The 15,989-nt window shown below is 39.9% G+C and overlaps 1 protein-coding gene across 1 annotated transcript; it reads left to right on the top strand.

Moving 5' to 3' along the window:
* Positions 1-22: 22 nt before the first annotated feature.
* Positions 23-11,325, top strand: gpr184 (G protein-coupled receptor 184). The gene is made up of 2 exons (XM_023285624.3): positions 23-6,431; positions 8,881-11,325. Exon 2 carries the CDS (start codon positions 8,924-8,926, stop codon positions 9,941-9,943), a length of 1,020 nt encoding a protein of 339 aa, XP_023141392.1. The 5' UTR covers positions 23-6,431; positions 8,881-8,923; the 3' UTR covers positions 9,944-11,325.
* Positions 11,326-15,989: the final 4,664 nt, after the last annotated feature.

Consider the following 15,989-nt stretch of genomic DNA (forward strand, 5'->3'; position numbering starts at 1 on the left):
CTTGTCAGTCACTGTCAAGCAATTTGCTTTTTCTCAACAGTATATTTAGGAAGCAAGGACCATTACTGTCACTCAGCGGCAGACAAGCTTTCAGTAACAGTTTTCTTCCGTGTGTGAAGAAGAGCTGATTGTTCCACACTGAATTTGTGGATTGTAATTTCTCCTCAGTTGTCCTGACATTAGGGCTCCCATATGGATGCAAGCAAAGTGAGCTTAAAGACGTGATGGATTTGCATATTGATGTAGCCAATCACAGCTGTCAGAGGACAAAGACCTTTTTTTTCCACATATTACACCTCACAGGCTGAGTGGCACTTAAGAGGACCCTGTGGCTATAGAGGCGACGAGGGTAAATTGTTTTCCAATCTGAAATGAACGTACTTCAGCCGGCTACTCTGGTGAAAGTACACCCTTGTTCCTCCCACACTATATCCAACATCACTGCCAAATGATGCACTCGTTCTCCCTCTCTATCTCCTTTTATTTCTTTCAAACGAAGTCAGGTTAACCTGTATCCCAACACTTACACTTTTAGTCTTTGCACTGACATGTGGTGCCAGACAGTGGAGAACCTCCACTTTCTAAGCGAAAGAGATGGAGCCAAATCTCTGAAAGGCGCATTCTTAGCACCAGTAGTGAAGCTTCACCTAATTCTGTGAAAAGCTGTTTTAACCTCATTTGTTGGAAAAGGACGACGATTTGACAAATTTAAGTTTCTAACTGAGAGCAGGGCTGTATCTAGTCTTATCTGATTGATGGCCTGAGCTAGAAAAGGAGCTTGTTCAATGAAAATATATCGATGCTTTCAGACTGATATTGACTTATGGTTTTTAGATGAATGTCCTCCAAAGACAGAAGGTTTTGACTTTGACTGCAGCCATGTGTCTTGGCTGCTCTCCACCAGCTTCTGACATTGTTCTGCTGTCACAGCAGCCCATTACTGTTGCACTAATGCAAACAAATTTGCTTTCTTTTTAGGCTTGTGGTTCTTCATTTTGCATTTGATGATTTTCCACTGGTTTTCTGATGGAAGAAGACTGTTTTCTAGAGTAGTCCTGTACATGACCTGGTTCATTTGCCCTGTTCCATCCAGACTGAAACTACCCCAGATGGTCACTGATCCACCCCCATATTTTACTGTAGGGGCAGACAGTCTGGTTTGTAGCTTCTCCAGGCTTCCTCCTAACCAGTAAGTTGGCTGGAGTGGACATCAACTGAAAATTGGATTCATCCCTGAAGAGAACCTTAGTCTAATCATCAACAGTCCAATCCTTGTGATCCCAGCAAACAGTAACCAGCTTTCCTCTGCTTTTCCTTGATGAAGGGCTTCTTCCTGCCCTGTGTGACTTCAGACCAGCTTCAAGAAGTCGGTTTCCAACTGTCCTTGCGGAACAAATCACATTTCTCCACAGTACCCACTCGATTCCTGACAGAGGAACGGATGAGTGCACTGTCATCTTGTGGGGTAGAAAGACATTTCTATCCAGCTAGCAATTTGGTAGAACCATGTTCGGCTTGTTTTTTCTTGGCGTAATGAATGGCTGTCTTGAAGATCTTCAGTTTCAACATATGGGATAATTAACAAGTAGATCAGCTTTGTCCAATCAAATTGCATTGTTTTTTCTTTTTTTTTTTTTAAGGTTTTTTCAGGTGTAGATTACTACAGATTTCATATTTCATGAGCATTTTAAGCAGCAGAAATATGTCACTTAGGAAACAAGGTCCTGGTAATGCATTAGCCAGTGTCACCCAGTGTTTGCTGGTGTGTTTATTCAGTTTTTATGAAATCAGACTTTGGCTTTACAGACAGGAATCAGTTCCTTGTTGGTTTTAGTTGACTGTAAGAAAAACACAGTTCAGCCGAAGTAACCCTTTAAAAAAGGCTCCTGAAATGTAGACTTTGACATTTTATTGAATGAGTGCAGCTTCCAGAAAGAAAGGGCTACTGATTGCTTTTTCTTCGTAGTTCGCATTTTGTCTTCTATGCTTCTGAGCTCATTTCTTATCAACTTCAGCAGTCTGGTGTTTTGTTCTGTTGCTCACACACACACACACACACACACACACACACACACACACACACACACACACACACACACGCTCATACATACACCAGGCCAGCTGATTATAGCCAACATGCGTAATTCAATTTTGTCTCGAGCTTGTTGAGAAGTTATCTGTATTAAGAGGGAAAACACCCTGTGGGGCAAAACTGGCATTTTTATCACAAATTCAATCAGTTGTGGGCTCAAGGTTATCAGCAGTGTTATTTTCATACCCTAAGTTATCTGTGGTGTAAGTGCTCCTTCAAAAAATACAATTAGCAGTTCCATGCTGCAGTTCCATGTGATCCGTAACACATAGCAACACTAGAGACCGGCAGGCTTACTACAGGGTGGGCCATAAGTTTCCATACATACGAAAAATAAACATTCTATCTTGGACAACCGTTTTTATTTATATAATGTGCTCTATATGATTGCCATTGTTTTGAAAACACATATTAATATATGTTATACACTGCTGATGATCTTGCATTAGCACAGTTAAAGTTCTGCTTGTAATGGCGTTGGTGATAAGTTCCTGGAAATGATTTATGTCTCGTATCTTCACCTGATACACTGTGGCCTTCAAATGCCCCCAAAGACAACGTCAAACGCATCTTCTAGGGTATCTGAAACACTTTAAAAAATCTACATTATACATTTTCCTGTGTATGGAAACTTGTGGCCCACCCTGTAGAATTTTTTGATGGCATTATCGAGAAAAAACTCAGAACCTCCCAAATCTGGAATGTGGATTGAAGTAAATAATGTTTTGTTTTACTCATTGCAATTATGAAGTCAGCTCCGCTCAGTTAATGATGCTTCCTGAGATAACCATCAGCTGCTTCACTGTCAGTGAACACACAAAGCAAAAAATCTTGTGAGCTCTGGATATGTTTAGTCTGGAATTGTGTAACATGATGACAAATTCTGATCACACTCTCCTCATCAGCAGTCATGACTGCAGAACCATTGACCTGCAGTTTGACCATCAAGCACATTAAACGACTATACCAGCTGCTGAGTTTGCCCTTGCACTTAGGCATAATGCATTCTGAAAGGAAATAGCGCCGCTGTGTTCATCAATTTACAAAATTACAGAAAATTGCAGAGCAATTCCGGTTGTCAGACAGATGCAAAACCAAGAGGTACACCAGAACCTATTTTACATCATACCAGTCTGCCATGACAAAAACTAAACACTAACTTTGTCAAAAAAAATGGGAGGTGTAGAATACTTATTATTACTATTATGATTATCATAATTCATCACAAAATTAAGAAAAGTCAAGTCAAATTTACCTTGAAAACAGACTTAAAAACATGAGGTTAACCAAGCGCTGCACAATGAAAATAGTAGTCAGTAAGACAGTGAAGCACAGTGACTGAAAGACGTGAATAAAAAGACAATAAAACTATAAAAAGAGAAAGATACAACCTCATAAGGGATTATGTCAGGGTGTCAAAGATCACATGCCAAAGAGAAAGAGGTAAGTCTTAAAGTTACATAAAGTCTGAGCAGTTCTTAAATGAAGAAATAACTGTTCCATAGATTAAAAGCAGCCACCTTTATTTTGTGCTTGGATTTCACAACATCCAGGAGCATCTGGTTGGCCAGCCTCAGCACTCTACACTAACCCCTTTAAAATCTAAAAAGCTAAAAATAAGCCAGTGGAGGGAGGCCAGAACTATTTTGTGTGATTACCCTTTTTCTTATCTCGTCAAAAGATGAACAGCCACATTTTGTACCAGCTGCAGATGCTGAAAAGACGACTGCTCTACACCCACATACAAAGAATTACAGTAGTAAATCTTTATATGTGGGTGACCAAGTGGTAATAAAAACATGAATAGTCTTTGGCAGAGACTGGCCTTCACCTCGACTAAGGGTCATATGCTACTGATAAAAGCATATGTTGACCACTAAGCTGATCTATCTGGCAACTTTGAACGAGTTCTTGTGGAGACCATTAGTGGCATCAGGGTCATTCAAAAGATCAAGAAAGAAATGAATGCCTTGAATGGTTTGTTGCAGCATAAACACAAATTTTGTTCCCTATAAATTTACATATTAAAGAAACAGTTCAAGTCGCTATTTCAAGATCAGTTTACAGAATGAATAACTAAATTGGTATTAAAGGACACAATTTCATTTAATTATATTTGCCTTTTAAGTCATGAATGGATTATCATATGGACTGATAAAATGATATTTGTATTGAAAATTTTAAAATGTAATATTCAGCCTGTGTGTTCTTATCATTATTTTTGAGCCATCAAAGCAGATTTGTCTGTTGTGAACTGTGCCGTTAAAGCTTAGTTTCACATCACTGTAAGACAGTTACTTCTGAGAAAGTACCGGTGAAGACAGGTTCAAAGTAAGAGTGGAGGAACATGTACGCTGTCTTAAAACGAAACGTGACGTTCTGAGTTTCGTGACGGAGGTGAAGTACACAATGAGATCAACTTTCAGAGGTTTAGTTGAGCTTGTGGTTGGTAGGACCTGAAATGCATCAAAAGACACGTTGCCTTGACTTGTTCTGTTTTCAAAAATAGCAAAAAAAAATCCTATTTCCTAAATGTCGGCATCACACAAGAGAAGTTGACAAAGGTAGCTTTCACAGTCTCCACCATTGTGAAAATGTCAGCACACTTGACTACTCTGAGCCATCACTAAATTTTCACAGACAAGTTATGCTTTTAAAACGTCAGCTGCGGTCACGAAAAAAGCTCTTCCCTGAAAAAGAAATGGTGCAACTTCACCCTTTCAGCCTGGAAAGCCACAAACTGTAACCGAGCAGCTTTACAGCAGTCTTGACAAAATTTAAGCTGAGGTTGCTGTGGTGCCTTTAAGTACAATGTAGAACAGTATCAAACCATGAAAACTAATATACAATTGGTAAAGAAAAGACTACTGAGAAAACAGGTTTATGATAAAGTGATGTGGTTAGTAGTCAATATAGAAGGATGTAAAACTAACTAAATGTAGCATTATGAGCCTTTTATAAGACATAAAAAGTAGGACTGCTTGCTTCAGAAATTAACACTATGTCATACTAAAGGCTCCTGCTTTATACTATATACTTGGGTTGTCATTTTTAAAATAAAGCCAGACCAGATTCTTGATTAATAGTGTAATTTCATTAAAGTAGGTACCAATAAAACACGTAAAGCCTCCAACTGATACCAAAATATTACAGTCTGGCAGAAAACAAGTTGTAATGGAAAAGAGAGTGACAACTAGGAGTTTCTGTGGAAAGGAGAAATAAATACTTCTTGTTAATACTATGAAACCAGAAAATCCCCTTCAGATTATTTTATCAAATGTTTTAAAACATTTCCTCTTTTCAGATCATCCTCTTTCTCTTTCTCTGACCGCTGACCTCAGGTATGCATTCTTGCTCATAGAAAAATACCCTTCGTTCACATCTGCCGTTGATGTTTACTCAACACATCAACAGACCGGCCCCAGGCTTACATCGCAGACTTTTTTTTCATAAACATAAAAAGACCCTTCAATACTGCACAGACACAGAGTTCAGTGTTCTGGGTGAAGTACTGCCTGGTACAGAGCTCCTAACATGTAAATCAGCTCACTTCATAACCATGGTCGTACTTTTCTTGCTCTGAGTTATGCTGAAAGTAATCAGAGGAATTTTACACAGAGGAAGAAAAATGATGAAGAGAAGCAACTGAGAGGCTCTGCTGTGATTACACTAGTCACACACGTTTACACTTATACATTTGCACTGGTTGCACTATTAAAAGAGCTATATCATTGTGTGATTGAACAGGGAAGTCAAAACTAAATTATGGAACAAGCAATGTGGTTGTCTGCCCACAAAGTTTCAATTATAGTTAAACATGGGGGGTTTTTGTGTGGCTGTGGCTCATGGGTTCTAACATATGCATCATGTCTGTTCCATTACAGTCCAGTGAGTATCTCCACCCCTGAATACTTCCTGCATGCACGTGTGCAAAACCAAACCTCCCTCCTCCTACATGTGTCTTCCCCTTTTCTGTACTTTGTCTCATCTCCTCTACACACTCCTTGCTGACATTTCAGCTGTGGCTGTCAACGGGAAGCTATCTCACCCAGAATTAAAAAAATCAGACAGCGCATAGAGAGAAAACCCTCTTGCAGTCAGGAGTTGTCGTATTGGTTAATAATTGTCTAGTTTACTGATCGTTTGGGACCATGTGGGACTATAGAGGCTTGGCAGCATGTCAGCAACTATGAAGAGTCTCTTCTGAAGCTCTTGCTGTGACCTCCCTGGACTAAACTCTGCCAAACCTGCAGCAGCTCTGGAATGTGTCTGAAACTCTTCACCTGCACTGGACAGCTTTCTTTTACAAACAAGAGATACATCTTTCCAAAAACGACAGGTGAGGTGATTATTGATTATACTTTTGGCTCTAAGGTGTCTGGAATTTGTACAAGACCTGAGGTATTCTTAAACAATGTTTGGCTTTTAAAAGTATTAATTAATTTTGAAACCTCGCTTTATTTGCTGGGCTTCTTTTCATCTCCAACTGAGTGCTGTCAAGGGAAAGACAGCATGCTCGAGGCTGTATGAGTCAGCGTTGCACAAATAATTACACTACAACTATTGAATCTCTGCAGGGTCGAATGTTTTCCGAGGTCCTCCCAGCAGTGGTCACCACCACAAGCTGGAAAGTACAACAGCTGAAGCAATTTTAAAAATTCATAGGGATATGCAGTCGGACTCTGACATTTTAGAAATGTCGCTTTTGGTATTAGGGAGGCAGGCTATAAAACATGAAATAAAAGCATATTTCCACTTCGTTTGGATTTGGACTGTGGCGCAGTCCCCTCCTGAGAGAAAAGGCTGAAGGTTTGCTCTTTTAAAAGGCTCACTGGTGACAAGGCTTTGCAACAACAACCAGGTTTAGGGGAGCTTATAATATTAACAAACACATTGTTGGCTCAGATGCACGAGAGAACAAACTGATCCTTGGAGCAACTGTGGAAAACAAGGCCTGTATTAGGATTTTGTGATAGTAGAAAACACTTTACATGTTAAGAATGCATGAAATGACAGAAAGCTGAAAAAGAAAAGAATCTATATTGACTGCAAAAAGCAGTGTGAAAAGGTATGATTGAACTCACTGTTATAGATAAGCCCGATATTAGTAAGAGGGGATTACCATTTAACGGTTACTCACAGCATCCAAACTGATGACTAAATATGAACATCTTCAGAAAAGATTTAAGGGCAAAAACTTTCCAATATTACAGTCACTGTTTCCCAGTTCACATTTTTAAAACTTTTCCTATGAATAATCCATTAAATCATACTGATTTCAAGCACACCTGCAGACATGCATGCGCACACATGTACAGGCACACATTATCATCGGCTAAAGACAGTCTGACTCTAAATGGCCTCTCAGTTATTGAATTTCCAGACGCTAATGGCATTAGATGCTTCCTGAGCCCATGAACACCCCAGGGACAAGCCTAAGAGACAGAACAAAACAAAACAGAGAGGAAACAAATATGACAAATTGCCACAGAGATGCAAAGCCAAGTTTTGATTTCCTAATGCTAAAATCTCAAAGAAAGGCAGGAAATTGGAAGAATAAAATTGCTTCATGACAATAGATTTAAATACTTCTGTTTTTATCCTAAAAAAAACCAACCCTGTGTTGTCTATGGAATGATTCACAGGATCTACATTTAGGAGAGACTGATGACTAATTTTTCCTATTGTCAGGTGACCTTTAACTATGTGGGCAGTGTTTTTTGGCCTTTCTGTGCCATTTTAGCAGAAGATCACTTTGAGGATGAAGCAACACAGACTATTTTGTAAGATGCGTCTGGTTAACAGGGTAACATCCCACCCACAGATCTGTGATGGACCAAGTCTGATGATGCATCTACTCAGTCAATCAGGGAGGGAAGTAACTGATAAATTCATACAGTGCATGAAGTTCCCATTTGTCATTTTTGAAACGCAGTAAACATCTACATTTGTCTTGTGTAGTAGAGGCAAATTCTGCTGGTGGCTGTTCCATTAAATTAAAACTAGACATCAAATGAAACTGTGGGCCTGTCTCTGGAATGATATCTTTAAATTAACGATAACTGTTGGTTGGTTTGCACTCGCAGAATCACAAATTCTTATAGAGCTGATGAATTAAACTTCAATTGGATTAAGCACTGATGACTGTAAAACACAAATGCTCACTTTGCCAGTCTGGTCAACGACTCCCCTGCCTGCCACTCAGATTTAGATCATGCAGGGCAAAGTGCAACAGTTTATAGACAATTTAACAAAAAGCAACATTAACATGAAATAATGCTCGGGGGTTGGGGGCTGAGGTTTCTACATCAAATTCACTTGATACAGGCATTAGTTCCTTAATGCTCTCAGCTCCCATAAAGCCAGTGCATTTACGACAAAAAAATTCATGACATATTTTCTCCATACAGAGCAGCTGAGGCAGTAAAGAGGGTATTTTGGCACTCGGAGTTTCCATTGAACCGTAGGTGCAAACTGTTATCATCAAGGAGCATGACAAAGCCTGTAACTTCTCCATTTGAGGAGGGGTGGGGGAGGGCGGAGGGGTGGGGGAGGGCGGGGGGGTGGGGAGATCGACTCTCTGCCCATTTGCTCCTATGCTGTAGAGCCAAACTACCTCACATTAAGGGAAACATCAGGACAACCAGATGATTTTATCTCTTGAAGTCATTGAACCATGAAATAAAATACGGGATATAAAATGTTCAAGCTGCATTATGAATTTTGAGGTATATGAGTAAAGTTGTGTCACGGTCTGTTGCTACAAACCTCTCCTTTTGTTCCTGCAGGTGAATTTCTAACCAGCTAAGTGACAGAAAATCTAAAGGGACAATGAATGCCACGGTCAACTCCACAGAGTGTGTTCGAATTGAAGCAAGTGCCGTCAGTGACTTCTTGATGTCTGTTTACATCTTGGCTTTCATCCTTGGTTTGATCTTCAACATGCTGACCCTGGGGCCCATTATCCAACAAGTGAGACGGCAAAACATTTTGGGAATCTACCTGCTCAGCCTGTCTTTCTCTGACATACTTTTCCTCTTCACTATGCCCCTTTGGATCAATTATTACCGGCAGGACCACAACTGGCAGCTGGGTGTTACGTCCTGCAGTGTAGCTGGTTTCTTCTACTACTCCAACATGTATGTCAGCATCTTCCTGCTCTGCTGTATCTCTGTGGACCGCTGCCTGGTTGTCAGTTTTCCACTGCACTTCAAGACCCAGCGCACACCTCGCTACGCTTGGGTGCAGTGTACCATTGTTTATGTTGTAGTGATGTTGCTGCACATCATGGTGCTGTACTATGACGAACTCAAAGACGCCCATGATGACTTGAAAGGCAATGACCGTTGTTATGAGACTTTCCCCATGAAGCCGAACGTTGCCATGTTTAATATGATCAGAGTGGGTGTCGGCTTCTTCCTACCGCTGCTAGTGTTGGCGGTGAGCTACTGGAGGGTGCTGGCCACTGTGGGCCAAAGCCCTGGCCTGAGCGCTCAGGCTAAGAAGAAGGTCCGTCTACTCTCCTTCGGGGTGATTGGGATCTTCTCAGTTTGTTTCGCTCCATATCACATTCTCTTGCTCATCCGCTCACTAGTCTACTACAACAATAGCAAGGAGACGACTCCTCAAGGAAGTTACTGCCAGTTTGAACAAAACACACACTTCTTCTTCTCATGCACACTGGCGCTATCCAGTCTGAACTGTGTGGTGGACCCAGTGCTGTATGTGCTGGTCAGTAACATAGTCCAGGAGAAAGTGAAACTGTGCTGGAGAAAACAAAGACAGACAAGGGCAGAGGACTGTGCTCTAACTACATACAACAGAGGAAAACCTAATTCCAGTGTAATATAGAAACATGAGCTGTATTTATGTGCATGTTCTTATGTGTCTCTGCATACATATACATTATTATGCATGATACTATTGCTTTTTCAACACAAATCTTCATCTCCAGAGCTAACCAGTCAGCGGAAGGGTTATTATATTCCATAATCAATCCTTTGTGTGTGGACAGACATCCATGCATTTTGTTATTTTTCTCCATTACATCCTACACAGTGTGAGAGGGTTGAATAATGTATGCATCTCAGAGCTAGGTAATTGGATTGTCGTCCCAGGTTCTGTTCTCCTGAGAGTTCTTCAGCAGTAGCCACTTCTGGTTTGTTGTTGGTCATCGCTGGAGTTGAAGAGCCCTTGTGTCTTCCTTCCTGTCTTTACAATGATAGCGTGATTGGGTGACCCTGACATAGTGAAATGTGCATTAACTCTAAAGCATGCTACAAAAAGCTTTTATTAGCATGCTTGCATGTCCTCGGTGTCAGAATGTCAGTGAAACAGGTGAAACAGCGGTAAACAGGAAACCAAGCTAACAAGTGGTTTGAACAGATGCTCTGGTTGTAGACGGTGTTTGTTATAAATGCAGGAAATTTGTGATGGTCACGTTCTGCACATGACACTTAGAGTGAGAGGAGGGTTTAAGACATGATAAGCCTGTGCATCCAAACACCTGGCTGTTAGCGTCACACATAAAGGTGATTAATTGTGAAGTCAACACAGCTGTGTGGCGCACATCTGGTAGGTACATGAAGAGAGCAATCAGGAGGCCTATGTATATGTGTTTGTGTGTGTGTGTGTGTGTGTGTGTGTGTGTGTTTGTGTGTGTGTGACAAAGAGATAAAAAGGATTAACTTATATTCAGAAATTCTGATATTGTAAATGCACGTGAACTCTCTGTAAATCTACTGTACATACATGGAAAGCAAGAAAGAAAGAAAGAAAGGAGACAGTGAACCAACATCAGTATTTAGTCTATTGTTCATAGTCATAGTGGCTTTCTCATGCATCAATAGAGCTCTTTGCAGTGCACATTGATATATCACCAGCTGTGTACTTGTCCTAAAGCTAACAGGTATGGACCCTGAGGTTGTCCAGGCTTGTACAACCACCTCTCTCTTTTTTTCAACATCTATACTGCCCAGTCTCTGAATTGAGTCTCTTAACTCTCTACTTAACTAAAGTACTTGAGTGTTACATGTAATGCACTTTAATGGAAATGTACTTGCTGCCTGTGCTATGTCCACTGGCAACATTTGTTTTTCCAGTACATGATGAGAAATGTTGCAGGGAAACAAGTGAAATATACTGGGAGTTTTGCTGATATGTTTGGTATGAAAACATTGTGACTTTGCAGATACTTCATTAAAATCTTCCCTCATTAAATTAATACACATCTAGTGGTGTTACTTTCTTTTAAAACATATTCACTCTTGCATGTTTGAATATGATCTTTTAGGAGAAAATGTAGGAAACAAATTAATTTCTGTATTTTTGAATACCTAGAGGATGAGACTGTTGATTTTTGGTTGTATTTTTTTCAAACAAAACCAACGTACTGATTCTACTTCCAAGTATCTGTCTGCGTAGTCAAAGTCTCATATAGCATCTTCCTCTGTGCTGCAGGCCTATCCTGCTATCTAAACCCTATTAAAGTAACATCAGTGCAATACAGCTACCATTATGATGGCAATCAACCCCCCATATACATCACATCCGGTTGGAATTACTCACTGACGCATCATTTGTGTTCCCTGGCAGAGAGTAATCCCTATATATGCTGCCTTATCTGCAGCACCAACCCGCTTCAGGAAATTATTTTAAAAAAAAAAAATGAAAGTACATATTTTTTAACTTTCAAGATTAATGTCCAGGAACAAATTAGTTGTAAGCAGAATTTGGAAAGCAGTGAGAAATGAACTGAAGCACTGATGGTTTCAGTGCTTTCATGGGATCTGTTGACACGAAGAAAAATGTAAAATAATGTCAGCTTTCACAGGAAAATCTCGACTGCCCCATCACATTCAGGACTTTCTCCAAGTCAAGCGATTGCTCTATTAAACAAAGACACAAATGAAAAAGAAAGAAAAAGAAGCACAAAATGTTCCAAAAAGATGTTCTCTCCACACTTTATTTCATTGCAATACTCTTAAAAGTCAAAGTTTGAGGCAAATTGAAGGAGCACTACTTGAAAAGTGATTTGAGTCCATATTTAAAATGTTAAAATGCAGTCAAGTTTGAAGAAATGGAAGCTGCAGTCCATCATCCAGTGGCATTAGGCCCAAGATACTGCAGATCCATTTTCTATCGACTCAGCTTTTAATGAGCTAACTCGGGCTGCAACTGGACTCCCTGGGAAATTAATGAGGTTTTATTGATTAGCTGTTATGACTCATTGCCTCATAATGTAGGCTTGCTCCAAATGTATTATGTAGACGAGCTATTCTTAGATGTTATTTTTAACACTCATTCGAGTGTTGTGACACATACAAAACAGCACTCACTAGAAAGCAATCTTTCAGTTCCGCCACCATAATGTGCAATCATTGCTAATTATTTAATATTCCATTGAACTGCTGCTTTCCTGCTGCTCATTGTGTCTTTAATGAAAAAGTAAATCCTGATAATCAAACTCAATTTGTCCAAGACTTCAATTTTTCCAAAAGCCACAAACCCAAAGTGTGGTTTGCCATTAGATTTAATAATTTATCTGCAATAATACTAGCAAGATATTTAATTCTGTTTCGTGATTTTATCTGTGACTACAGATATACAGGCTGCCACAGTTAAATGAAAGCACATTACTCATAGATGAATATGTGTTCAGAGCATGTGCTTCATCTTTAAGATAGATTTAAGGTATCCATTATTTCACAAGTTACATTTAATGTGCAAAATAATATGCAACAGTATAGAACAGGGGTAGCCAACACGGTGCCCGCGGGCGCCTGGTTGCCCATAGAGACCATGTGAGTTGTCTGCCACCATATTCTAAAAATAACACTAGTCACCATGAAATTCCTTATAAAAAATATAGTTGCTCTTCTTTTTAAATCAAAAATACTTACATTAATGCAGATTTTAAATTACAATATTTATTATAATTTTTTTAAAAAACAAAAATGTCTTCGGTGTAAATGAACTTTGACGTTGTCCGAGTCAAAGTTCACTGCGCATGTCAAACCACCACGTCACTCTGTGCAGAAGCGTCCGGACGCAGACACTGCGGGAAGCTAGATGTGGTTCTTTACCCTGAAAACATGGCAGAAAAGCGAAAGAGAAAACACTATTTTTACGATGACTGAGAGGAAGATTTCTTTTTCACGACAGTGAAAGATAAATGTGTGTGTCTCATTTGCGGGGCGACTATTGCGTCGGCAAAGCGGCACAATGTGGAGAGACGCTACTTTACCTGCCACGAAGCTTCCATGCTAACTAGCCACCTGCTAGCGCACATAGACTGGATGCGCACTACGGACAGGAAAAGCCTGGGACTTAAAGGCAGCTTTGACATCTACAACGCGGCGAAAAGTTTGTTCTTGGAGAAAAATGTACCATTAGAAAGGCTTGTTTTAGTGACGACAGATGGGGCTCCTCCATGACGGGTCGCCATGCAGGCTTCATTGTACGATGCAGAGGTGATCCACACTTCCCAACATTCCAACATTACCACTGCATCATTCACCAGCAGGACATATGTATGTACAAAAGTGGCCGGATTTGATCATGTGATGACTCGTGTCGTGAAGATCATAAATGGCTCCAAAGCCAGACAACCAGGACATTGAAGGTGCTGCTGGAGGAGCTGCCGGCTGAACATGGTGACCTGTTACTACACACAGAAACCCCATGGATCAGCAGGAGACCAGGTTTACAGCGTTTTTTGTCACTGTTGGCCGAAATCAAAGAGTTGATGCAATCCAAAGGGGAAGACATCTCGCTGCTTGAGGACACTGAGTGGATTCTTGCTCTTGTATTTTTAACAGACATCACTGGGAAACTGAACCATCTGAACTGTGAGCTGCAAGGTAAAGGTAAGACATGATAAGCTCTGCAATGCCAGGCTTCCCACTAACACACATTTACAGACAGAGAAAGAGGTAACATGTTGTCATTCAAAACACCGTGTCGTTACACAAAAGTGTGAAAAATAATTTGTTTAAAACATGTAATGATTTGTTGTTATGATCTGTTAAAAATGTTGCAATGCTGGTGAAAAATGCTGGTGATTAGTACTAATGTGATAGGATTCATTTCAAAATGTGTGTTGATTTTTTTTTCTTACATAACTGATAATTTGTACAAACATGGGACAGAGTTCATGAATTGTTCAAAAATGTTACAAAGGTAGTAGTTTGTACAAATGAAGCATGATTTGATGACAGTTAATGATTTCCTAAAAATGTTAGAAGTGGTAATTTCCACAGAAATGTAACTGGTGTGATTTTGAACAAAATGCTGCAAATAAGCTGATTCATACAAAACTGCCAAGAAAGATATTTACAAAAAATTTCGTGTGTGTGTGTGTGTGTGTGTGTGTGTGTGTGTGTGTGTGTGTGTGTGTGTGTGTGTGTGTGTGTGTGTGTATCTCCTATCATCATTGTTATGGAAATCATTGTTAATAATTGTTGTAGGGAATAATTAACATAAATGTGGTCAGACAGTCTCTTTACATATTATTATTTTCATTGTTGTTATTATTAAAAGATGATGGCAAAAGTTTGCTGTTGAGGAAGTTTGTATCAAACAAGGTGCCCTTCATACTACTCAGTACCCTTGAAGTTGCTCTCAGGTTCAAAAAGGTTGGTGACCCCTGGTATAGAATATATGTGCTCTACTCCCCTGAAGAGATCTCAAATAACAGAAAATGATACAGTGGGATCCAAAGGTCTAAAATCACAATGAAAATATTCAATATTTCCATGTAAACCTTGAAATAATAAGACATGTTTCAGGAGTCAGGAACATTTAATAACACAATAAGTTCTGACGTGTAAAATGAAGAGGAAATAATAATAATTTTCGGCACTATTTCAAGGTCAACAATCCAATTCAAGCAAATTAGTGGCACTGCCCTTGTTAACTCATCTGCACAAAAGGTCAGCTTTGCTTAAGTTGTATTCCTTCTATTGAAGCAGCATTGAGATAACGCTCAGATTCAATCTATTCATCAAAGGCTGGGTGCAGCCATTGTTTACCTGTTAAATGTATGGCCATGACTCAAGTTTCCAGCAGAATATCGCTCAGTGAGTGGCATTGTGATGGTGGGAAAAATGGCATCAGAACTAAGTAAAGGGGTCAGAGGTTAGATTGTTGTTCTGAGCAAAACGCAACTTTATTCTATCAAATCATGACTGACTGAACGTTTCTGAGGATTCAGAATGCTCTAAAGTGCTTTGTGGAAAGTGAATCAATTGTGCCTAATACAGGATGAGGCAGACTAAAAGTGACCACACCATCAAAAGATCAATACAATAAGCTTTGCTTACTGCAAGATAGAAAAACAAATTCATCAGGAATACAGAATTTTCAGAATAAGGAATTCAAGACTCCCAGCAGCAAAAGTACTATCAGAATTAAGGTTGTCTAGCATTGATCTCAAAGGATAAGTAACCGTCTCTAAAGCACTTCTCAGGAAGGGGAAACAAGGTCAAACACCAAAATGTCACAATGGAAAAGTGTCTTATATACTCATGAATCCAAGTTTGAAATTAGTAGCAGCAACAGAAGGGTGTATGAAAGGAGACAGTGTGTAAAGTCACAGGGGAAACATGGTGAGAATATTCAATTCTGGGGGTGTTTTGCCTCCATCGTAATAAAGGAGAAGTAGCCCTCCTTTCTTCAGAGACATGCTCCATCCTCTGGTTTGCATCTTTGTAGAAAATCTCTCATACTGCAGCAGGACGATGAGCCAAAACACACCTCTAAGCTCTGACAGCTACTTGAAAACCAAAGACAACTGAGAAGCACTGCCTGTCATGGACTTTCCTCCACCGGTCACGTCACCTCGATCCCACTGAACATTTATGAAGGCCCTTGAAGATGGAAGAAGCCCATGTTGTCA

The sequence above is a fragment of the Amphiprion ocellaris genome, chromosome 7 (assembly GCF_022539595.1).
Source record: "Amphiprion ocellaris isolate individual 3 ecotype Okinawa chromosome 7, ASM2253959v1, whole genome shotgun sequence".
Classification (NCBI taxonomy): Eukaryota; Metazoa; Chordata; class Actinopteri; family Pomacentridae; genus Amphiprion; species Amphiprion ocellaris.

Bases quoted from the DNA above. Each gene is read 5' to 3' on its own strand.
- gpr184 (XM_023285624.3), top strand. From the start codon at position 8,924: ATGAATGCCACGGTCAACTCCACAGAGTGTGTTCGAATTGAAGCAAGT.